General features: G+C 37.3%; 1 protein-coding gene across 11 annotated transcripts in view; it reads left to right on the top strand.

Moving 5' to 3' along the window:
* Window positions 1-26,118, top strand: part of RPGRIP1L (RPGRIP1 like) — a 146,250-nt gene that overhangs the window by 43,760 nt on the left and 76,372 nt on the right. For 8 of the 11 annotated variants that reach the window (XR_010920359.1, XR_010920358.1, XM_067551131.1 and 5 more), the window contains exons 8-15: window positions 3,390-3,536; window positions 4,911-4,984; window positions 8,215-8,354; window positions 16,346-16,452; window positions 16,687-16,737; window positions 19,764-19,943; window positions 21,308-21,425; window positions 23,307-23,759. Coding sequence is in view for 7 of the 11 variants with exons in the window: in XM_067551131.1 (XP_067407232.1) it covers window positions 3,390-3,536; window positions 4,911-4,984; window positions 8,215-8,354; window positions 16,346-16,452; window positions 16,687-16,737; window positions 19,764-19,943; window positions 21,308-21,425; window positions 23,307-23,759 (1,270 nt within the window). In the remaining 4 variants the exon portion in view is untranslated. Of the gene's footprint in view, window positions 1-3,389; window positions 3,537-4,892; window positions 4,985-8,214; window positions 8,355-16,345; window positions 16,453-16,686; window positions 16,738-19,763; window positions 19,944-21,307; window positions 21,426-23,306; window positions 23,760-26,118 lie in introns of those variants that run through there. The other 3 variants (XM_067551192.1, XR_010920363.1, XR_010920364.1) reach the window with 3 other exon arrangements.

The raw sequence follows: 26,118 nt of genomic DNA, 5'->3' as shown, positions 1-26,118 counted from the left end.
AACCTGGGCCTACACAACTACCGTGCAACCATGGGTTGATAAAAGCCAAAGATACTAGTCCAACTAATGGCCTGAAATATGTCCGTATTACCCTACATGCATAGAGAAAATGTTTTAAGGTAGTGACACGTGTCACCGTGTGAGCCGACTGAATGAAAGAGTCATGCAGTCTCCTTAGAAAGACTGAGGGGCCCAGAAACTCTTCTGATTATTTATTTACTATTCCTTATGCTAATATTAAAAAAAAAAAGAGATCTTGATTCTGAAACTGATATTTTGGATTTCATGTACCATAGAGTGATACCTGCTAAATTATTATTTTATGTTTTTTCCAGTTTTAGTTCTAAGGAGTTACTTACTCCTTAGAGTCTCACTTACTCCAGGGCAACCATTGATTGCACAGATGTAACTGAGAACAGATTTGATTCTGTGGCCTGATTCTATGGGGCCACTTTTACATCAAAGTAGCTCCATTAACCTCAATGAAGTTACTCCTGATTTACACCAGTGTAAGTGCGATCAAAATCAAGCCCTTTATCTTTTTATGTGCAGGCATGTTCCCCAAAGGATAATGTGCCAGACACCAGTGAAATCCAAAAAAACTAGAAATCACCAACCCAGTTAATGAGAACAGAAAAGGGGCCACAGAAAAGAGGGGAGGGGAGGGGAGGTGGAGAACCCAGTGAAAGAAATTCTTGAAGAATGGTCAGAGTTGTAGAAGGAAAACCAGGAGAAGACTCTATCTTGAAAGACCAGTGAAGATAAAGGTTGAAATCCTGGCCTCATTGAAATCAATAGCAAAATTTCCATTGACTTTAATGGGCCCAGGATTTCACCCAGGATGTCAAGAGCAAAATCAACAGTATGTATAAAAAAAAGCGAACAGATTGTGGAAGAATAGGACAGCGTAGAAGCCCTAAGGTTGTCTGAGAGTAGTTTATTAGAAATCCTAGTGGGTGAGGTTTCAGTAAAGTTTAAAAGGTTGGAAGCCAGATTAAAAGGGGATCTGAGGCAGACTAGGAGCATTGAAAATCAGTGCATTGATTGTAGACTGTGTGTTCAGTGATTTTAGAGATGAAGAGAAGGAGAAAGATGGGATGATACATGAAAATGCAGGTAATAAAGAGGGATTTTTATTTATATATTATTTACTGATGGTAGGAGAGTTGAGGGCATGCATATTTTGAGAGGGGGTGGAACTATAGGATAATGAGAGGTTCAGAAGTAGGACAAGGGAGGGGTTGAGTAATGGGTTGGGTTGGGTAATGTAAGTAAGGAGGTTGGAAGGAAAGAAATGGGATCACTGGGAAAAGTGGAGAATTACAAATGGGAGACATCAAGGCTGATGATTGGGGAGAAAGGAAGGAGTTAGGAGGGAAGGGAAATGAGTGGAAAGAGGAGCTGGGATAGACAGTTCTCAGCAGATTTTGTCAGTTTTTTCTATTTAAAGAATATAACAAATAATGTGCAGAGATATAAGAAGGGGAAGAAAGGATTGGAGCGTGACAGATATGACAATATCCTGCAATATCCTAGTTTAACTTTGCGGAAATAATTTTATATATTTTAGGAGTTCATAGTATTAAAAATACAAATATTTGTGATATTGTATGTAACTTATTTCATGGTGTTGTAACCATGGGGGTCTCAACCCGAAAGGGGGCCATGGTGTGGGGGCTTCACAAGGCTATTGTACGGGGGTTGCAAAATTGCTACTGTTACTTCTGCACTACTGCCTTCAGATCTGGGCAGCCGGGGGGCAGCTGCTGACCGGGCACCCAGCTCTGAAAGCAGCGCCGCTACCAGCAGCAGCTAGAAGTAAGGGTGGCAATACCATACCATGTCACCCTTACTTCTGCGCTGGTGCTGGCGGCAGCACTGCCTTCAGAGCTGGGCTCCTAGCCAGCAGCTGCAGAGCTTCCTTCAGCCAGGGGAATTTTCCTAGAGGTCGACCCCAGGAGCGGCTCTTGCAGAGGAAGAGGAACTCCAGTCCTTCCCTGCCCATCCAGGACTAGCATATGGAGCCCAATGCACAGTAGCCCCAGCCCTGACCATCCCTAGCTCCACCCCAATGCTTGGGAGTTAAAGGGGCCTGACCTGTGTGAAGGGGATGACCACAGCACCCTCCTGACCACAGGGCCCTGGGTGGTTGCCCATCCATAAGGCCGATCCTGCCTCCCCTCTTCCCCAAAAGTGATGACCCTCCCATACCATGCCACCCTCACCTCTGTGCCGCTGCTGGTGGCGGCGCTGCCTTCAGAGTTGGGCTGCAAATGAGTGCTTAAGACTGGGGATTATATACTCAATTTGTTCTGCAATTTCTCTAGCATAAGAATGTTTGCGATATTTGCTGTTTTACATAAAGTTTATTTTATGGATAAATGGGAGGCAAAAGATCAAGTGGGTGACTTTTTTTCTTAAGTCATTTTTGAGGGTAGTCAAAGACACAGATGTCTCAGAAAAGACAACAAAATTGCACAAAGTTCTCTAGTCTTAAACTCCCTCCTAAAAACATTACGTGACATAGAGTTGTGGAAAACATGAAACATAACCTACCCCATCCAAAACCATCCATACAAGAGTCCTATATTTATATAATTATATGTATAGGTTTAGAGAATGTTAAATAGCAGACTGACCAGAAACAAAACAGCCTAACAGCCATACTTGTCTATATGTGATTTACAGTGAAATTCTTCATAATGAATGGGTGTTATTAATACACTGTGAAATGTGAGTAGTATAATCATGAGTAATATGCTGGAAATGCAGGTTTTATACTAATATGGAAAACCAGCATCTTATACTAATATTAAGGATGGCTAAAGTATCTAAATTTAATCCAACAAAATAGATTACATTTTAAAAGAAATTGTAAGCCTTTCATTAAATTATTATTACCAAGGAAATGAATCTGAGTGAATTAGGAGTATAAATCAATTGAATATCTAAAACTATGGATTAGGAAAGCTGTGGCAAGTTCTGCAATTAGCATAGCTGTGGTCAGCCTTAACTTTTGCTTGTCACTGCAGTGTTTTTGGTCAGCACATCTAACCACTGTAACCACAGCAAAATGTTTTAGTTGCTTTAACAGATGTAGTTTTGGTCCTTCTCATTGCAACTAATGGTAAGAGCTGAATGTTGAGGAGAGGAAAAAACTCTGCCTTTCTGTTGGCCATGTGTGCTGACACTGATCTTAAAGTTCCTACAGGGGTCAAACTTAGTTCAAGAGTGCCTCCTGTTGACTGAGCTGAAAATATGTATTATGTGCTTGTTTGGGAGATCAACTATCATTTGAATATATACATATTTATAACTCAGGAATTATATCATCATTGTGCTGTTATTGGAAGCTTAACTTTTTCTTTTTTCTTCATTCCTTTTTAAAGAATCAAAGGAACCTGAAGGCCAGTCACGATGCTTTAATGGCAAATGGGAATGAGCTCAATCTACAGCTCAAAGAACAACGTTTAAAGTGCCTCCATCTTGAGAAAGAATTACAATCAATTACTTTTTCAAAACGAAGGATAGAAGAGGTGAGATTTCATATGTCTCAGGCATTGATCTGCATTCAAATCTAACTCTGGAAATATTTAGTAAGAGAATTGTACTTTCAGTGAAAAGGATGACATAAATGTTGCTCTGTAAATCACTGCTTCTTGACCTTTTGGTTAAGAGAAAGCATAGTATCGGTTTAACATCTCACTCCCTCTGTCTAGAAACTATATCCTATACTTGCTGCTTGTTCTAGTAGGCCTTCTGTATATTTGACCTGTATTTTTCTGCATACATTTAAAGTTTCATGTTGACATTTAGCTGACTTCATTTATAGCAGAAAATATGGTTATTTTAATATAGTGAATTCTGTTACAAGCATCAGAAATATTATACATTTCAAAATAATATTCTATGCTTGTGGGACATGCTTAAAGTAAAGGAGTGTTCAGGTGAGCATTAGTATTTTGAAATACTTTGTTCCAAAAAATGGCCGTGGTATGTATTTTCTTGATTAATTTTTACTGTGACTTCTTAGCACCACATTTTTGAATCACAAGAAGTTAAACATCTACTTAAAATCTTTTTAAATGATTTTTTTTCATCTAATAGATGACTGTCCCTTCCACTTGGAAGCTCAAATCAATCAATTCTGTTCCTGAGCTCCACTAGCCAGGAGAACAAAAGTTCCACAACTAGCGTTGATCCAGACCTAGGGTCCAATCCTGCAGTCAGTCCCTTGCTCCCTTAATAGTTCCATTGACTATGTGTACAGAAAGGGTTTGCAGGATTGTACTTCAGGTTTTTCCATTGTATGTCATGCTACATTTAATCATGCCTAAAGGTGGGCCCGTTGTGTATGTATTTTTACATCATCAAAGATTAAGTTTAAAGAAACTCATCCCAAAGCTAATAACCTTTTAAATTGTTATACCATACAAAGGAAAGTTCTCACATTTTAAAAAATGTATAGTGTCTTTAAAATTCTCATCTCCCTTCAATGAACATTTTGAAAGCAGGTAGTCAAAAATATTTGTTTTTGTCTGTCCAATTCAAAACAAACTTAACTATACCGCAGTCATTAACTAGCTAACAGTATTCCTAGAACATCACAATTGTTAGTGCCAAAACCAAATCTTTTTGGCATAAACCACTATATAATTAGATATTATTAAACACAGACAGACTTACTAATTTTATCTCATAAACAACATGAAAAAGTCATTGTTGTCCAATTTGGTGGAAGAAAAATGTTATTTTTATGCTTCTAAGAGACAATTACACACAGCATTGAGTTAAAAAAAAATAAAAGTATGCTTGACAATGTCTACAGATACTTGTTAATCATCTTTATAACTGTTGTTTTTATTTTCTCCTGTGCTGTGCATTATATGTAGTTTTCTTCTTCATTCTAGTTGCAGGATAGAATAAATGATCTAGAAAAAGAGAGAGATCTTTTAAAGGAAAACTATGATAAACTATATAACAGGTAAATTATAACTGATTTTTTTTTAATGTCTCTTGATCCCTTTCTTGTTTCGTAACTTCTCTTATACATATATAGATTTAACTGGTTCTCACTCCAGTTCCTAGGGATTCTCATATCCATAAATGTATGTGTAAACTTATGCAGCCATGCCTGTGTTGCATCTATTTTGTTGATAAACAAAGGGCTTGAGGCTCCAGTACTGCCAATCCAGTGGTCCTCAAATATTACTCATTTTTTAAAAATACATTAAAGAAACACAATAGAATAAGCCAAAATGTTCAGGAGTAGGTGTGAATTTACATTAGAAACAGTGTGAGTGGCTGCTTTTTGAAGGATAAGGAATCCAGGTATGTCTGGACATAGGATTCTGCAGATTAAATTGGTTGTCTTGAATTCTTCCCATCTCTGCAGTAGAGGTGAACTGAGACTAATGTTTCTGACAGTTTTGGTGACATTTTCTAATTGTGTTTATTTTAATAACAACTATTTCCTTTCTGCTGGTTCTACCAGAAGTTTATGTGAAGGCTTTTGGAGATAATAGTCTGTGTAAATCCTGTCAGCAGTGTTTAAAAATCACATAAATAAAACATTAAAATGCTAAATATTTTGAACATGAAGCTTGATAAGTGCAGAACTCAGTCTGTAATGCAGAATAGAAAATTGAAATAATTAGTCAGTTTGCAAAAGTTTAATGAGGAAAAGTGATGTTGAAATAAACTTTTCATTAATTTAAGGCAACAGTCTCTCTTCAAATAGAAGGAGAACAATTTAAGACTGTGTTCCCGTCGACGCAGCGCTATGCTACTTGAGGAGGTGGTTTTACTCAGTCGACTTCCTGATCGATTGAGCAGGTCTACACTGACCGCTCAATCAATCCAGAAAGATCGATTTGGCATCTGCGACTTTGCGACCATCAGTATAGACATACCCATAGACATAGGCTATGTTCAGACTGACAGCGGCAAAATCGCCGCCACCAGATCGATTTTTCTTGATCAATTGAGCGGTCAGTGAGACCTGCTCAATCGATCAGGAAGTCGACTGAGTAAGTCCGCCCCCTCAAGTAGCGTATCGCTGAGCTGGCGTTCCCGTCAACTCAGCGCAGTGAGAACAGTGCGCGGAAGGGAAGCAGAGCAGTCGACGTCAGTTACACAAACTACTTGGCATAGTTTGCGTAACTCCCGTCGACTGCCGCCGAATCACACGGTAAGTGTGAACCAGCCCATACACACTCACAAGAACTTAACAATATCTTTTTTATTATTAAGGATGAGTGAAGATTAAGGATATATGACTTTTTAAAATATTTAATCAGTTATAATTTATTGTTGAAGTAATCCCTTTTTTACATTAGTCAGTCAGTCAAAACTTGAATAATTTAAGTCTAAATGTTTCCCGAAATTTCTGGTACCATGGATTCAAGGAAACATCTCCAAAACTACAGTAAAGGAGGGAAAAGTACACATTATTAATTATTTGTATTACAGTAGCACCTAGAAGCCCTAACCAAAATCAGTACTCCCTTGTAAAGAGCACTCTGCAAACATAAGATCAGACAGTTGCTGCCCTGAATTGTTTCTTATCTAAATAGACCAGACAGACTAGTGTGGGAGCAGTATGAGAGGCACAGAAAGGTGGAAGTTACTTGTTCCGAGTCACAAAGCAGGTTAGTGTCAGAACCAGAAATACAGCTCAAGTCTTCTGACTGTCCACTAGCCCAGTGTTTCTCAAACTTTTTGAAACCAGTGACTGACTTGCTGCCTTCCTAAAGTGTGTCAGGGAAATCTCAGGGACCAGCAAGGTGGCTGCCATGGACTGGTTGTTGAGAAATACTGAATAACTAGCCCACACTGCCTCTCAAATTCATTTCTTTGTAGAATATGTTCATAGAATTGAAAATTAACAAATGATGAACATTTAACTTTTCATTTACTGCGTTCAGGGAAAACATGTGATCTTCCCTAATATCTTGCAGTTATTTTAGTCAGCTAAAAGGTAGGGTCAAGATTTCATGTTACAATAGTTCTTACTTCAATTCCTTATGGAAACCCTAATCCTGATTCATTAGATGTAAATTCACTTTTACTTAAAACCAATCCATTGAGACAGCCAATATCCATTTCTGTTTGGCTGTGGAAAGTCTGCAGAGCTGTGAGGGGCTTTTTTTTTTTTTTTTTTTTTTGTTTTTGGTTTTTGTTACATCTAGTTTTAAAACACAATGAAAAACATACCTATTCCAGTTGGAATCAGCCTCTCCAGATCATATTCATGAGAAGCTGGCTCATATATTATTTAAGTTAAGTATAGTTTTAGATTATTCACAAAAATGAGGAATATTTTTACAATTTACATTTTGTGAATAAGCTGGTTTATGACTGGCTGAAGCACAGGAGAATATTTGTAAGCCAGTGAGTGCACTTTGTGCTCCTCACATCATTATTTAAAAAGTAACATTCATCTTGTAAACTATACAAAAACATATTGCATTAAATTATAGCATATATTTTTACATATTATATCCTGTAACTGTAAATCATTTCATATATTTACTCTTGCTTCAAACTGAATCATTCTTTTTGTGATGGTTTCAGCAATTCTAATTCTGTGTCCCTGCCATGCCAGTTGCATACAGGTTTTTGGTTTAGAACCAAATAATACGTTATGACAAAAATAGTTATTCTCATCTCCTAGACTTTTATTTTTTAGCAGGACAAAGACTACTGTGTGTAAGTTCCTCTTAATCAGTATGAGAACTGTTGTCACTTTATAGTAATCATTTCTTTGAACAGGCAACAGGCTTTAGGGTCTCTATATTTCACAGATGTTAAAAGAAATCAGGTAGGTAATAATAGATCTCTTCACTAAGAGGTTTTGTATGTGGAAAGAATGGTTTTGTCAGTAGTTTGTTGCTGAGGTTTGGAGCTGTGGATTCCTCTGGAATATGCATCTGAATTCCTTTTCTAGTCCCACAAATGCTTCACACTGCCAATTTTTCTGACTTTGGAGCTCTAAATTAAGGCCAGTTCCTCTGCTCATCCCACAAACTCTTTCATGTTCTTTAACCACAGCCTGAGAAAGGCGCCTTGGTTTCAACAGCAGTAGACCAGCATATGTTTACTTAATTCCTAAAACATGACAATGGTCTCTGTGCCACTAAAAGCTTTTTTCTTTATTATTTTTGTTGAAGTTGATTTTTAAAAGTTCTTCACATGCCACATGTTTTATTGCAGTGCCTTCAGTATGACCCATGAACAACAATGGAAGTTAAAGGAACAGCAACTGACATTACAAATTGCTCAACTTGAGACTGCTTTAAAATCTGATTTAGCAGACAAAAGTGAAATCCTTGACAGAATGAAAGTAGAAAGAGGTATATTTATAAAATAGCAGTCTTTTTCTCAGTGTGCTTCATGTGCAAGTTTCTTCTGCCTTTCTGAGTCTAGCCTAGTATGCATGTCATAGAAAAGTTCAGTTCCTATAGCTGGTGATTATGGGCCATACTTCAAGGCCCTGATTGAGCAAGGTGCTAAAGCACATGACTAACTTTTAATCACAAACATAGTCTCATTACAGTTAGGTATGTGGTTAAGTATGTGCTGAATGGGGAAGCTATATCCATTGGGATTTTAAAGTTAGATTAAGGCTTTCACTTTAAGGCCTTGTCTACACTACCACTTATGTCGACAAAATATTTGTCGCTCAGGAGTGTGAAAAAAACCCACGTGACCTAAGTATTGCTGGCATAAGCGCTTGTGTGTACAGCGCTATGTCGGCAGGAGAGCATCTCCCACCAACATAACTAGTGCCACTCATTTAGGTGGTTTTATTACGTTAGCGGGAGAGTTCTCTCCCGTCAACAGAACGCAGCTACACAAGTGATCTTACAGTGGCACAGCTGTACCAATACAGCTGTGCTGCTGTAAGTTTTAAATGTAGACTAACCCAAAGCCTGCTTTTCACTTCTTTACTCTGGCTTCCTATTCACTATCATCCTTCACTGTGATATATCCTCTCTGACAAGAGGGCATGTCTGACAGTCTCTCCCAAAATAGCCACTGTTATTCATATTCCATGCACTATGTTATGGTGTGTGTATACCATACAATCATTTGGAGGTTGTGCAATTGTCTGTTTCAGCCTTCATGTTGCCAGTCTTTTTTAATCTTCTCTACGTACATTAATTTTTGTTTATAGCTGAGTACAATTCCAGTTACTATACTATTTATTTTTGTTCTAATTTTCTTATCACTTTATCCAATTAGTCTTTTTCCTGTGAAGCAGGACTTCACCTGATCCTTTAAGGTTGTAAGTAGATTGAGTGACTTCAAAGTTAAGCAGGTGTGTAAGTGCTTCGTTGGATTGGGGCCAAAGAGTTTGCAGGAATGGGCCCTTAGTTGATACCAAAATGGATAAAATGCCTTAAGATAAAGTTACAAAACATTGATTCATGTGTGTCTCCAGTTTATAAATTAACTGTTGGGAATTGGGGCTTTCTGATTAAACAGTTTAAGGCAAAATTATAGTATGATTGTGCAAGCATTTAAGTGTATTGACTCCAACTACTTGGTTAAGGAAGGTATGATGGCTCATGGATGAACTGCACATGTGATCTATTTGCTAGTGTCTCCTGTGGGCCCTTTTTCCAAGTGGCTGGTTTCCACCTGCACTCTTCCCAGAATAGAATCCCATTGTTCACCACTCCACTTTTGACTGGATCACCAGGCTATAGCAACCTCTATTCTCACCATCTTGCCACAGATATAGGGTGAGTGGTGCCTTATACTCCCTCCGTTAGGTGACAGGTTCTGTAATCTTCAACTCTGTGGGTGTAAAGTTGGAACATCAGTTATGCCACTCTTTGACTGTAACAGCCCTGTTTCCAACTCCATTAATGCGACAAGTGCAATAGGTATCTGGAAGACACAACTTTCTGAGTGCCTGTGACCAGAGGTTAATTGGTTAAAGTGACTCAGAATAACTCCTTCCAAATAGACATATTGTCTGTTCACTCATGGGTGCACAGCAAGCAGAGGAAAAGATTAAATCACACAAGGTCTGCATGCCTGTGTCTTGCCTACAGCTCATCACCTCTCTCAAAGCTTAGATGAGCCCAGCTGCCTCAGACACATCCCACACAGCTCTTTGCCTTTGGATGGGATGGATGGTGGTTGTTGAAGTTATAATGGAAATCTGTGAGGGAGTTTAGGTTGTCTGTTGTATGAAAATATCATGATCTTAGAGATATCATTGTTTTTGTGGTGCGTTTGTCTTCCTCAGAGTGGCCCATAAAAAGGTTTTCTTACTGGGGAGTCATCCTAGTACCAATGGCTGTTCCCATAATTTGGACAAAGTGTTTGCTGTTGAATGTAAAATTTTTATGGGTGAGGATGAAATGGTTGGCAGTGTGTATGTGGTGAATGTTGTTCATTGTCTTATAGATATTTGAGGCAGGCAGTGACACTGTCATTGTGAGGGTTTTTGGTGTATAGGGAGGTGATATCCATGATGACAAGGATGGTGTTCTGGGGGAGGTTGTAATGTTGTGGAGTTTGTGGAGGAAGTCGGTTGTGTCCTGGAGGAAGCTGGCTCTTTGTGCAGTCAGTGGTTTGAGGATGACTTCTATGAGTCCAGATATTCCTTCAGTAAGAGTGCCATGGCCAGACACAATAGTTCTGTCTGCATCTCCTTGTCTGTGTATCTTGGGAAACATGTTTAAGTCCCTTGGAGTGATTTAGTGGAGGATGAGTTTGAAGAGTTTCTCTTGGAGTTGTTTGGGGAAGGATTTGATGATATCCTTGAATTCCTGCAACTAAGCCTTTCTCATTGGACTTTTCAGTTCACAATATGAGCTGTTCTGATAGCTATGCTTCCTAATAAAGTTCCAGGAGAGTGATTCTAGTAGAAAAATAAAATTACAGACATCCTATGTCGTCTCTCATTTCAGACTCCTTCCGTTTTTTTGCCATTTTTTCATTTTTGTATGTGTTATCTCCTTTATTTCTCTGTTTTTCTCCTGTTGTGTTTCTTCCATGTTTTCTGGATCTTTCTCCTCTTCATTCATAAATTCCCAATTTGCCATTTGACTCACCGTATCTTCTTGAAATGTTTGTCTCATGAAGCAGGTGAAAAATCCTGGGTGATCCGTATTGCCTCCTAAATTCATAAGCTATCCCCATTAGCTGAGCACCTTGTGTCTTATACAAATGAAAATAGAAGCTAACTTATAAAAAAAAAAATAGTAAATGCAGCATGGCATAAGGTTGTTTATAGTTATACTGCCTGTGCATACAGTACATATATATTGAACTGTAATCCTCCTCAGAGAATATAAACACTGACAATTTTTGAATTACTTAGAATAAATTAATATTTGTCATTGGAACAACCAGTTATGATAAAAATTGTCAGGCTTTTCATTGGGTGGATGCCAGAATAATCTGTTTCACATTAGTATCATATTCTCTTATCCACACCACTCCTGAGAAAAGCACTCTTGCCATGAAAGTTTACCTCCAACTTTACGCATTTTGATACTTTTGATTATTTATACAATTCCATAGGTGTAAATAGCATTTCACAAGCAAATATGAAGACAAAGTCCCTAGGCATTGTTTTCTGGTACTCTCCCATCTGTCTGTATCAATCTGTTGTCCCTTGTCTTATACTTAGATTGTAAGCTCTTTGCAGCAGGGCCTGTCTTTTTGTCCTATGTTTTACACTACTTAGCACAGTAGAGTCCTGGTCCATGACTAGTGCTTGTAGGCACCACAATAATGCAAAGAAGAAATAATAATATGGACAGGAATATGCCCCCAATCCTGGAAGGTTTTCTGAATTGGCACATGTCCCGAATCCAGCATTCCCTGTTTACATGTGCCATCGAAGTCAAAGGTTTTGAGTGCATTAAGAATACAAGATCAGGCTCTAAATTGGATCAAGCATATAATACAAATGACAAAACATCATGGTAAATGGTGGGGGGATGTTTGCTTATTTGGTGGTGGGGAGATAGCAAGAAAATAGTAAATAAAAGGAGGATTCATTGCTCTTGGGGAGGTATAGTTTAGTTTATCCACAGGAGCAGATTATGCATGATGATATTTGCTGCTACTTCAAGTGACTGCACATTTTCATTCAATTTAAGATGTGTGCATGCCCAGTGCATAGCAGATTTTTCCCTTAGCAGTACCCATGGGGGTGGCGCATGCACCTTCTGCTGTCTCATGCTGTTGCTGTATAAAGGGCAGTGCTGACCCCAACCTCTCTCAGTTCCTTCTTACCACCCCTGACAGTTGCCAGAGGGTTCTACATTGCTACTGGAAGTGTTTCCCTTTCTTAGTATTGTATATATTTGGTAGTCATTTAATAGTTAATAGTTTTAGTCTTAGTGTAGTTTTTACTAGTTGGTTTCTTTTTGCTGGCATACTTAGTATACTCTTCAGTTCCCACCATTTGGGTACTGGTGTCTGGTACTGGGGCTTGCCTCGGTCTCTGAGCTTCAAGCCTTGCAATGGAAGCAAGAAACCAGTGCCAGTTAGTGACCTGTACTCCAGGTGCCTGAAGTGCCTAGGAGAAGCTCATATTAGGGACATGTGCCAAATCTGCGGGGACTTTAAGCCCAGAACTAAAAGGGACAGGGAAGTTAAGCTAAAGTACTTTCTTATGGAGGCAACCCTATGCCCACCCTTGGAGCCCCCCGGTTTGGTGCACGCATTGAGCATGTCTGCTTCAGTTAGGAGCACTTCCCATGTCTTTGCAGAGTCTCAACACCAATCTCCTTCTCTGGTACCAAATAAAAGGCACCAGGAAACAGCACTGAGGGACTCAGCATCCAGGAGATCAAGGTCTCCGGCACCAAAGTCCAGCAAACAAGATGAGATGGAGGTAGAGTGCATTCTATGCAAAGGCATTCCCCATTGCAAATAGCATCTCCGGTGGGGTCAAGTGCTATTACTGGCCATGGAGACCAACCTTGTGGCACCCTCCAGTTCGATACTGCTGTCACCTTTGACTCAGGAGCAAGAGACTATAATGGTGCTATCAACTCCTGAGGCATATGCTGAGGCATGCAGTCTGCTGAGTCTCTTGGTACCGGCTTCACCAGCAGTTCATGAAATATCGCACCGAGTACCAATGAACGCTCATGTAGATTTGCCAACTACCAGAGTACAGCACCCAGTATCAAGGGCACCTCTAGACAATCTCATATGGAAATGTCAAGAGGCAAATCAGCTATGATTTTGCCAATGCTGTCCTCTCTGAAGTCCTGACAGCAGTCTCTGGCACTGAAAGGTTCTGCACCTCATTGGTCATAAGAACATAAGAATGGCCATGCTGGGTCAGACCAATGGCCCATCTAGCCCATGTCCTGTCTTCCGACAGTGGCCAATGCCAAGTGCTTCAGAGGGAATGAACAGAACAGGGATTCATCAAGTGATCTATCCCATTGCCCATTCCCAGCTTCTGGCAAACAACAATCCCTGCCATCTGGCTAATAGTCATTGATGGACCTATCACCCATTAACTTTACCTAATTCTTTTTTGAACCCCGTTATAGTCTTGGCATTCAGAACATCCTCTGGCAGATGAATCAGGTTGAGAGTCAGAGTCAGAAGTTAGTTCGTATGTGTGTCAGCCACATCACATTAGCTATCACTCCTCTCTAATGGTTTTTCAACCTGGTATCCAGTGGAAGCTCCACATTAGCCAACCACTAGAGACCTTTGGTCTGGAAGAAATTAGGCTCTAGGACCATACAAATGGCCATATTGGAACCCTTGGGGGTTTCCACTTGCCTCCAGATTGTCTTTGCATCCTCCTCCCTCTACATGTTCCAGTAGGTGTCACAATCCTGCCTGTTGAAAGCTGCAAGAAGCCACTCCTTGTACCAAGGTTGGAACTGAACATGACCATTATGCTCCAGCGAATCCACTTTGGAGGAATTGGGGGAGGTTTTACCTCAGCCAGCCGTGGGTTCCTCCACCTCATCATCAGATGAGCCAGTAGTGTCAGGTGGTTCCTCACCTCCACCAGATAAGTGCAGGGCCCAACAGGACCTTCTGAAGAGAATGACTTCTTCCCTAGATATACAAGTTTGAAGTAGTTCAGGAGAGCTCACGCAAATTGATTGATACTTTGAAATCTGTGGGGCCTTCTCAAGTGGTGTTATCCATAAATGAGGCAATTTTGGAGCCCACTGAAGGGTTGTGGCCAACTGTCTTCCACACCTCTTACAGCTCTAAAAGGACTGAGCAGAGGTATTATGTTCCCTTGTGTGGGTTTGAAGATTTTTACACCCCTTCCGGGGTCTTTGGTGGTCTCAGATGCTAATGAGGGAGTGTGCCCTAGTCAACAGTCATTTACTGCAAAGTCAAAAAATGCAAAGAAGCTTAATCTTTTTGGGTGGAAAATGTATTTAACAGCATGTCTACACCTAAAGGTTGCTAATCCCAAAGAAGTGCTGGAGCATTATGATTTCTCCATCTGGGACAACATTTTAAAATTTATGGACAAGTTACTGGAGAAGGCCAGGCAAGTGTTTCTTGCTGTGGCAGATGAGGGAAAGATGGTGGCGCAGACCTGTCTTCAGGCTGCTTTGGGTGCTGCAGATTCTACTGCCAAAGCTGTGGCATCTGCCATTAGGATGCATAGATAGTTATCGGATCTTCTTCAGGAGGTCCAACAAACCATTCAGAATCTCCCTTTTGAGGTACCAATGCTTTTTCACAGCAGATTAATGACAGGCTTCAGAGTATTTTAATCATGGTGGAATTGGGATATACTCTTCAGTTTATTTCTGCTTCTCTTCTCTGTCCTTTTTCAAGGACTGATCTCATGAGGAAGTAGTTCTCCTTCAGGAGATACAATCTCTCTTCCTCTTGGGAGCCATAGAAGAACTTCCTCCTTTTTCACAGAGGAAAGGGGTTTTATTCTTGCTACTTGCTAATCTCAAAAGCAAAGGAGATTTCAGATCAATACTTTACCTGAAGAAACTCAATAAGTATCTAAAGCAAAGAAAATTTTGCGTGGCCACTCTGACTTCTATGATCCCCTTCCTGGATCCTGGCAACTGGTATGTTGCCCTCAACTTAAAGGAGAAACATTTCCATGTAACAATACATCAAAGCCTCAGATGTATATTCAACTGATCCCACTTGCAGTTTGCAGTCCTGCCATTTGGCCTGTCCACAGCCCTGTGTGTTTTTACAAAGCATGTGGCAGTGTTCCTGTAGATATCAGGAGCTCTAGTATGTTTGGCTATTTTGTGTTAAAAGGCATATCAGTTGAGACTGCTGGGTATAGGAAAGTTGACTTAGCTAATGATTTTCCTTTAAGTTTAGTGATTGTGTCATATAAATACAGAAAAAAAAATTAGTTTAATGCCGGTATTTGAAACCTTCAAAACTAGAATCTCAGCTATCTGCTGAGCTTAGTCCTCAGAACTAAAAAAAGCAACTCTGTAAATATAGATAAACTGTGCAGCATGTGAGGGTCAACAGAAAAAATCCTAGAATTAAGAGGGTTTCCGAGACTGTTTTCTTGAAAGGAGGAAGATATACTCTCAACTAAATATGTATAGTGTTTTATCCGATCAACTCCAATTAGTACAAATGGGAACTGCAAAGGCTAATGCTTGCATATCAAGTTAATTGTGTATCTCTACCCTAGAAAATTAATGTATTATTTAACAGTAAATGGTGTGGGATTATAATTTTGATACCTTCTGTAGATAGACAGGTCAAATTACAGAAAACATTGCGATAAACCAAAGAGAGTGATAGACATTTTCTATATCTGTCTCTCAGGAACCTCAGTAATTTGGAAGAGGTTTAAATTTAGGTCTAGTCTATATTAGAAAAGTTGCACTTTTAGAACAAAATTGATATAAATCATTTGGCCTAATACTGAAATCTTTACTTTCATCCTTTGACACAAAATTCCTATTCAAGCTTGCTAGCGATTTATATGGATTTAATTGCATGTTAGTGGATAATTTTGGGAAATCTTTACACCTCATCCCAGATGAGTTAATGGTTGACTAAGGATATTACACTAAAATGGTTGAAAATACTTAGTGTGATGATGTTCAAGGTTTCCCTGTATTGAAAGATGCTTCTTTTTAAATTAATTTTTTTTTAATGTGGTGAGTTGAGCTTTAATGACAATAATACAACCCTCCATATAATTAATTCCTACTATCAGGTCAAAAAGTAAGAGTGTTCAACCTACAGGGGATTGGGGACAAATATTTAAAAATACATTTATTATATAGAGGTAAATTTGAAAATCATTATCATAACTTTCTGTTATATTGGATTAAATGGAGTGTGGTGTTTCTGCTTTTGTTTTTTGTTTAATAAGACCAAAATGAGAAGCTGACCCAAGAGAACAAAGAACTGCAATTGCGTTATCTGGAACACAAGCAACAGTTAGATGAACTGAAAAATCGCATGAAGTTTTTCACGAAGGTGAACTTTTTTTTCTTTAAAAAATTACCAAAAAAGGCTTTCTATGTTTTATGCATAGTGCAAGTACTCTTAAAAGCAAAACCAAAAGAATGCAGAAGTATGATGGAGTTTATTTATTCATGATATCAGGAAAAGTGTCATGTTTAGTGGGAATGCACCATGTTATTCTGAATGTATCTCTCCATTATTCATTCACATCTGATAACACTCTTTTATTGACTATTTCTGTTTCAGGAGAGTGATATTGAAATGGCAGAACTCAGTGAAGCCCTCATGCTTATAAAGGTAACTTACAGAAATTGATCACACTTTGATCTATCCTATGCTACCTTTTAACTCTGTGATGACTTTTGTGTGTCCTCTATAGTGCACAATGACTGTGTCTTTAAGAGGTGAGTCATTTGTGCATCTTTTAGCAGCTAATGCTTCTTGTTTGTACATGTGCATATGTCACTTTTCAGTTACAGGAAAGCAGAAGGGAGAGAGGAAAAGATGGCAGGATGAAATTTAATTTAGGCTATGTACATATTTCATTATAACATCAAAAGTGAATTAGGCCACGTCTGCAGACGCTTGCTTTTAAAACTTTTTTTTTATTTCAGTGGAAAATGTTGCTCTGTTTGTTTATTTATTGTACTACCCTATTACAGTGCTGATCAAAAACAACTTTTTGCTTACTAATTTTGCAGGCAATGGAAGTACACTCCAAACTAAAATGTTAAGCTCTGAAAGCATGATAAAAAGATGCTCTCTGGTGCCTGAACACCTGTTCCTTGCTTATTTATAAAAGAACCAGAAAAAAATGTATTTTTCTCTTGCACATAGTTTGTAATTCTCTCATTTTTAATAGACTGAAATGAAGTGAAAAAGAAGAAATGAATGGAAAAGATTGGGTTTCCAGTGTTCAGGCAAATCCTTTTGTTGATTTTTTTCTTTTAAAATATTCATATTTTTATATTAAATATGATACATCTTGGAGTCTTTAAGATAAATACCATTTCTAAAATCAAAAAATCCCCAAACAAGAAAAAATCGCTATTTTAAACTTTTTTAAAAGACTGAAATAGAAAAAGTATTAATATTCCACTAGTACTGAAAACTTTGGTGTCAGTGGCTGAGGCAGTGTAAAGTGTTATGATCTTAGTTGAAAAGCCAATGAATTCTTCTAACTAAAACTCTTCTCTTTATGCATACAAATTTGCTTTATTTAAAATACAAAAGGGGGAGAAGGAGCACTTGACCTGGATTTCAGGGGTCGTACCATTTTTTTTAAAACATAGAAAACAACAAAACAACACAAGAATAATAACTCTGTATTAACTCGTATGTGATTCAGCCCCCACAATAAAAAGAGCTACTCAGATAAGCCATACTTGAGAATATATTCCAACCCATGTCTCCTCACTAACCTGCCTATGATAGCCCATATATATATATATATATACATATATATATATATATATATATATATGTTGAATAAAAGAGGTGTTAAATATACCCCTGCATGATTGTGCCTTCAGAGTAGAAAAGCAAACCTTTCAGATGTCATTAGTTCTAAAGAATAAAGAAAGATAAATAAAGTAAATAACATAATTAGAAATTTATCTAAAATAAAATATTGTTCAGAGTGCGACCCTTTTTGCTAAACTTGACAGGACTCTCTGTATTTTCATTAGTCTGACTATTTTGGATGAACCAGTAATAATGCAGAACTGAAAAACAGCAGTTCATCTGATTAAATTTACACAGATTACATCATCATTTTCAGAACTGTAATCATCCAAATGATATCAGATCAAAATCACAAATTAAATTGGGATTATCTGAATGATTGATTGTATTTTTGGGTTTATACTAGTGCCCATAACAGTTGTATCTGAGCTCCTTCTATGTAAAATCAGTAGCACTGGCCTAGACCCTAATGGAACCAAAACACTCTTTGGGTAGGTTTTATACAAGATTTTTAGTAACTTTCTGTTTTGGTAGTGGTTTAGGAGTAGAAGGAGGTGTCAGTGTTGGCAGTGCATTCTTATGATGGATGACATCATAATGAGATCATAACGTGTGGATCAGATTTCTCATACTGTAAAGAATCAGAGACCAATTTTGGAAAAGCAGGTTTACACAAAAATTTTAAAAAATGGATGTTGAACATTAGAGTCTTAAATTTGTATTTAGGCACTTATGAAAGTTGTCTTGATTTTCAAAAGTGCCAAGTACCCAGGAGTTTAATGGGCTTTGAATGTTCAGTACAAATGGAGAAGCTGCACAGGGCCGGAGAAGCTGTCATATGTAGCTGCATAGGATCCCAGTCCTGCCATGGTGTGTGTGGGTGCACTTCTTTTAAAGTTAATAACAGCTCTGTGTTGACGCAGGATCTAATTTAAGAATTAGAGCCTAAATAAGTATTTAGGAGCTGAACTTTAGACACTAATATTTTTTTAAATCTTGCCTTAATTTGTAGTCAGTTGCATTAATTGATTGGGTCTCTTCAACTTGGCAAAAGTTTTCAGCTCCTTTGTATCAAGTCTTTTTAATCGCTTTGTTAAAATGTACAGCTTTGAGCCACGTGAAGGACAATTGTAAAGTTATCTGTGGCTTTTCTATAAATATAACTATGGATGATTCTTCAAGTATTACAAAAATATTTACATATTTTTAGAAAGAGCATATATTATCTTTCAGTTCTTAATGCTAAGTCATCAAGTCATTGTCATTAATTTCAGCTGATGAAGAGAGATTTGATTTCTTCTAGGTATGTGTGATGTAATTGGTTCCAGATAGACAGTGAAATATAGGATAGTGCACAGTCTTGAGAGGTGCTGATCTATTTCTTCTCCCATGCTATGGCAGGGGCACTTGGAAACTCACAGGATTAGTCCTATAGTTTTTTATTTTGTTGTCAGAATAAGACTGAATATACTGTGTCTTAGGCTATGTCTATATTGACGGTGCACAGTCGGCGCCACCGGATCAATTCACCAGGATCAATTGAGCAGAAGTGGAGACCCGCTCAATTGACCTGGAAATCGACGCTGCTAGGATGAGTAATACTGCGTCAATGGGAAGGCATTTCCCGTCGACGCAGCAAAGTGAAGACACCGCGGTAAGTAGAAATTAGGAAGTCAATGGGAGTTATGCAAGCTACTCTATGTAACTTGCGTATCTCTTGTCAATTACTGCCGAATTTCCCAGTCAGTGTAGAAAAGTCCTTGTGTCTTGTTCACAGCAGATTAAACCATGCAAGCAAACACCAAATTCTATTGCAAAATTGTTCTCCAATAATAAAACAAATAATCTTTTTGTTATAGGTTCGCAAACAGCAGCAGAATGGGGACCTTACATTTTTAGAGAAAATAGAAGATGACATCCATAAAGACTTGGAACACGCCATGCGGGAGCTTCAAGCAACACATGCAGAAACAGTGCAAGAACTTGAAAAGACACGGAATATGTTAATTGTGCAGCATAAAATTAACAAAGATTATCAGGTACTAAACTCTGTTTATAGTGGAAAATAACCTATAACAAAATGCTAGTATTAGCAGCATCTTTACCTTTTTCTCTATAAAGAAATTTGAAGTAATGATTAAGACCTGTGAATTCAGAAAGTTTTCAGCATAAAGAGCTAAGAACTGATATATTTGAGGCCATTGGGAGATTTCCCATTGTGATAAATATTGGCCAATAAGATGAAATTCAGGGGTGAGAGTGGATGAAATCCACGTTCCATAGCCAGAGGCAGTGTAGTTTGTTAGCATCTGCAGTGTTGGGTTTAGTTCACAGGATCCACATAGTTGTAAGCTTCCTTTGCTAGCTCATTCCTTGACTACTATCCTATTTGTGACCATATATGAGTTCTGATTTGAGGTATACAGGCAAAGCCGAGCTCCTGGCCCAATCAGTTGCTCTGTTTGTACCTCCTCTCACACACTCATCTCTGCTATAATACTACAGACCTTGTGCTAGCTCATCACATAATAAATGTCATTCTAAACCCATAAAAATTTAAAATAAAACATTAGCAGCATTAAACAGAAATAATAGCTAATCACTATGGTTCAAAAATGAGGCTTGTCTACACAAAGCAGTGTTAAAGCACATTAGGGAACCTGTAGAGCCAAACGATCAGGGTCTACATGAACCATATAATACACCACATATAAGTGCGCTTTAGAAATCAGACCCCTATAGGGTGCATTACCCCTTGGTGTAGACAAGGCCTGAGTCTATTTCTTATTGCAATTAGAACAGATCATTGTGTTAATTAATTGGAAATTGTTGCTATTTTTGCAATCTCAAAATATGGATTCAATCTTGAATTTAAATGCATTTTTTATGCTAGCCATCATTGTAACTCCATGGTGTGTGCCAAAGACATAGTGACCACTCTAAAACCATGACATAATTTTTACAAAATTGGTAACAGCTCTGTCCCTACCAATCTGGGCTGAGTCGAGGTGATCTAGGAGCCTTAGAACAAGTGCACTTAAAAAGTCAATATTTGCTAGTCTGTGGTCACTACCACAATCTCTGCTTTGCTAAGCATGGGGAGATGCTATTCTTACTATAGATACTTGGAGCAGTAAATATTGATTTTTTAACATTTTTTATTTAAATTCACCTCATATATATTCTATGATCAGTCCCCTGAGCTGTCCAGTTTTCACAAAAATTAATTCTTCAATTTCAACAGTTGACATCTGTCCTTGTATATAATTTTAGACTATTTCTATCAATAATATAATATCGTTTAATTCAGCCAGAAGTCATTTACAATAAAAGTAAATGACACTTTTTCCCAGATATGATAAATTATCAGAATATACTCTTTACTGCATAAATATTTTTTCAGACTGAAGTTGAAGCAGTGACACAGAAGATGGAGGATTTACAGCAAGATTATGAGTTAAAACTGGAACAGTATGTCCATCTTCTTGACATTAGGGCTGCACGCATCCGAAAATTAGAAGGTACCTTTTAAATCCATTTTTTGGTCCAATTTGATATAGCTAATCTGTCAGAAATTATTAGGATTTAAACAATTACTATTTTTAAAACTGTTAGTAATCTGAATATCATTCTCATAGGATCTTTTTGTTCCTAAAGCTAGAACAAAGGCAACTTCTAGTATTGTGATCCACTAGCACAGACCCCTTTGTCTGTATAGTGACCTGTTGACTTCAGAGTTAAAAATAATAACAGCAGCCAAAGAAACAAAACCAGTAAACAGTAGCTGTCTATCAAGCAGCTATTCCAGAATAAGAATAGAACTTTAAATAATTTGTGATGTTTTATTATACAGTGTATTGGAAATGTATCAAAATTGTACACTCGATTTCTTATTATAGTGAGTGCCACTAAAAACTCAGAAATCAGTGCCTAATATAGCTGCCATATACCGCAGTATAGTAATGAATAGAAAACACTGAATTTAACCCCTTCCTCCCCATATATAGCATACTATGTAGAACAGTGGTCCTCCTTAAACACTTGCAATTCTGAAAGACAACTAAATAATGCAACTATAGTATTTGCAATATTTATCACAAAAAATATAGTGTTGTGCTCCAAATATGGATGTCACTTTATGCATAAAGGCAAAACTGGAAAGGTTTTAAGAGCAATACGTTCACATATTTGCCTTATTAGAAAGGTCTGAAGTATCAGAAAATGTTATACATAAATAATTTTTAACATCTTTGGTTTATCTTGCAATAGAAACAGTAATACTCCAACTTTCTGATCTTATTGTTAGTTAAAATATTAAATTAGGCCCAGTTGTTTAATTTTTCTATTTTCAAGTTTACATTTGAAATGACGGTTATTTCCTAATATTTAACCTTCTTTTAAGTTTTCAAAACTCATTATATTTTTTCCACTAATTCACATATTACTCCTCAGTTGAATGAAGCCAGCTTTTTTTTAATTTAAAATATGATTTTGCATGTAAAAATAAAAATGGAATAACTAATAAGGACTAATGTAATAAGAATTTTAATAATGGCTCAATTCTTTTTATGTTTGATAAAAATGTATCCCCTGTATTGAAGAATATTATGGTAACTTGGACCTTGTTTTTATTATTTTCTCTTTCCCCAAAAAATAAAACTTATTTTTGAATACTTATTTGTCTACTTCAACTGCAAAAAATGTGCTCATCACACCTGAATGCAATGGCTCTTTGTCTGGTCAGCAGGAAAAAGGGGTTGAGGCTCTTTTAAGGGTCCCAGCTATATTTGTTTAGAAGGTAGGAGCAAGGGGGATGGACTTACCTGAACAGAACCAAGATGAGAACAGGAAGACAATAGATCAGGAGGGTTGAGGCACTAACCCACTATTTGCACTGGCGGAGGTATTTATACCCCATGCATTCCATAAGGAACTCTCTCTGTTATTAATCTCAATCAGTTCTGTAAAAATATGTACTGTAGTTTAAATCTCTGGTATGGTTTTAGTTTACTGCTCCCTTTTTAAAAAAAAAGTTTCATTTTAAGGCTACTGCATTCTTGTTCATAACTCCCTTGCAATCCATTATTAACTCCAGTGGCCTGAAACTATGGTGTAAAACCAGTGTATCTCCATTGACTTCAGTGGAGTTATTCCTTATTTATACGAGTGTGACTTATATGAGCATCAGGTTCCATATTTAAAACTTGTGAATCATTTGATACTAGAAGCAATTGTACAGATTTGGAGCACTGAAATGTTTGAAAAAATAGCATTTTTAGCATTGTTGAATTAACTTTTATTTTCTTTGTATTCAGTCATTTAATCAAGATCTATTGCAACATTTGTTGATGACAAGAAAAAGGTTTTCACACTCATCTAAATTTAATGTTATTTTATTGTAGCTCAACTGAAGGATATTGCCTATGGTACCAAACAGTACAAATTCAGACCAGAAATCCTGCCAGAGGATCCGGTAGATGAATTTGATGAAACTGTCCACTTAGAAAGAGGAGAGAACCTGTTTGAAATTCACATCAGCAAAGTGATATTTTCTACTGAAGCTGTGCATTCTTTTGGTGATCAGGAACCTGCAACTTTCTGTACCTATGCGTTCTATGAATTTGAACTACAGACAACCCCAGTAGTACATGGTCTTAATCCATCCTATAATTTCACTTCACAGTATCTTGTGCGGGTTGATGACTTCTTTTTGCAATACATACAGAAAAGCACTATCACTCTTGAGGTTCATCGTGCCTTTGGCACAGATTATGAAACAGCCGCTGCATGTCAGCTGAGGTTCCATGAAATCTTGGAAAATAACGACAGGATCTATTGTACAACAATTTTAGTTGGTAAGTAACATTTCAAAGTGTATTATGTGTGATATTATAACTGACAGTTATAACACTGCATGTTTATATAGCACTGAAGTCATGTTTTACAACTTTAAAAAAAAAAAAAGAAATATTTGCATATACCAGGACAAATTCTGCTCTTAGATGTGAATGTACATTTCAGATTGATTCCTTTGGCAGTTGTGAGTAGGCTGTGAAGGGATCAATTTTGCCCATGATGGAATGAACATTTAAGGTACATATAGCAGTGATGATAATGTAGTGGTGTCTGACCATGAAGTAAATTAGAGACAATGTGGATGAATTAAATTAGCAAGAATGGACTATCCTTTCAAGAAATAATGTGTTGACTCTTTCGATCCTGCTTACCTAGAGCTTCTGATTTTACATTTTAACATTTAAAAACTCCAATTTTTTGTTGTTTTTTTTCTTAAAGAGAAAGAGAGGAAAAAGAAAACACTGGAAGTGGTTACTTATGTTTAAAGGCTTGTCTACATGGAGCAGTAAGGCAGACTATGGGGTGTGACTTCTAAAGAGCAATAACATGTTCTGCATTAATTTGTCTGTGTAAACCCTGCTGATGCACACTAACGGTTCCCTTGTGCGCTTTAACCGATGTTGAAGCACACTAGGGAATATTTCAATAAGATAGCTCATTACGGTATACACAATTAGAAAGCACTAAAAACCTCTGATTTTGGACATCTGCATAAAACTCAAAAATTGCTAGAAGTAAACTCTGAAAAATTAAATTAATAAACTCCAAAAACACAGAAGCCCTAAGTGTACCTGACTTGTGAAAGGTACTTATGAATTAATGTGCTTGTACAGATATAAAGAAATCGAGAACTAATATTAACTTTTTATTGTATAGAAATATGAGCAAAAATAATAGTAAGCAGAACAATAAACTATATAGAATTATATCACTATAGTAATATTTAAATCCTTTTAGGCGTCTAAAGTGAATATATAAGATATAAAAAATTATGCACAGTTGACAGTTTTTTCATTGTACAGTAAGCATTTTAAATAACCATTAATCATTAGACTTATATACAATTAAAGTTATATAAATATTTCTTCCATATCCAAAGATTACTAATGGTTCTGGAGGTGAAATACTGGCTCCACTGAAGTCCATTATAAAACTCCCATTATTTCAGTGGTGCCATTGTATTTTGTAGTGTTTCTTATATTTTAAAATTTGGTTTAACATGTGTAGTAGAGATTCCTCAAATTGGAGGCTTTGCCTACCCTGTTTTGTGTCGTTACTTCACTGAGGACAGGATATCACCTAGTATCTCCAGATTGTTTCATCTTTACATACAGTGCACCTTTTATTGTCAATTTTGCCTTTCCATTTTCCACTGCCCAAGCCTACACTGTACATGTATTAGTATTGAATGCAATTTAAATGCAATACAAGCCCTACATTGTAATGTTGCTAAACATCAGTGCTTTATAAATAACCAAATAGTCATAATTAAATAAACCGCTTCCTGTATCAGTAGAGAAAGGAAAAAATGGTTGTAATTCAGGTCAGTAGATTGGAGGTCACCATATAATAAAATAGTAATGAGCCATCAAAAAGATACAGATGTTTGTACTTGTTATTTATTACATAAATGTCAACATTTATGTTTGAACATTTCAAGAATGGATAGGTTCTCTTTCATTGCTTTGGATGGAAATGTCAAATTTTCATAACACACGAGATATATGTCATTAAATGCTCCAAAATGGCATTTTTCCATCACTATGGCATTTTAGTGCAGTTATTTTAACAATTTCCATTTGAATCTGAGTTGGATTTTTTTTTTTTTTTTTTTTTTTTTTTTTTAAGTGCCACTCAGTCCTGCCCACCCCTTTCCAAGGTGTCAAATACCTGGTTTACTGAGACACTATAGGCTGATAGCTCCACCTATAGTTAAGACTGCCTAACACAGGTCAGTTAAGACTGTCTAACTCAAGGTCGAGGTCTCTCAAGTTCTCAAGTTCTGTGGAGCTCATAAACTTGTCTCTTTCACCACAGAAATTGGTCCAATAAAAGATATTGCCTCACCCACCATAACTCTCTAATATCCTGGGACCAAGATGGCTACAGAAACACTGCAAACTTTCTATTATGTGTTTTCAGTTGCTTATAATTTTATAATCTTTAAAATATCCTTAACAAATAGAAGACTGTTATCAAATCCCTCCTCAGTATTCATTTTTCAAGACTAAACATACCCAGTTCTTTAACCTTTCCTCATAGGTCAAGTTTTCTAAACCTTTTATCACTTTTGTTGCTCTCTTCAGTTTGTTCACATCTTTCTGAAAATGTGGTGCCCAAAACTGGACATGATTCTCC

The sequence above is a fragment of the Emydura macquarii genome, unplaced genomic scaffold (genome assembly GCF_026122565.2).
Source record: "Emydura macquarii macquarii isolate MOO-44397 ecotype Brisbane River unplaced genomic scaffold, CSIRO-AGI_Emac_v2 contig_295, whole genome shotgun sequence".
Classification (NCBI taxonomy): Eukaryota; Metazoa; Chordata; order Testudines; family Chelidae; genus Emydura; species Emydura macquarii.
Note: the sequence above shows the minus strand (reverse complement) of the source record. Positions and strands in the feature narration are given on the sequence as shown.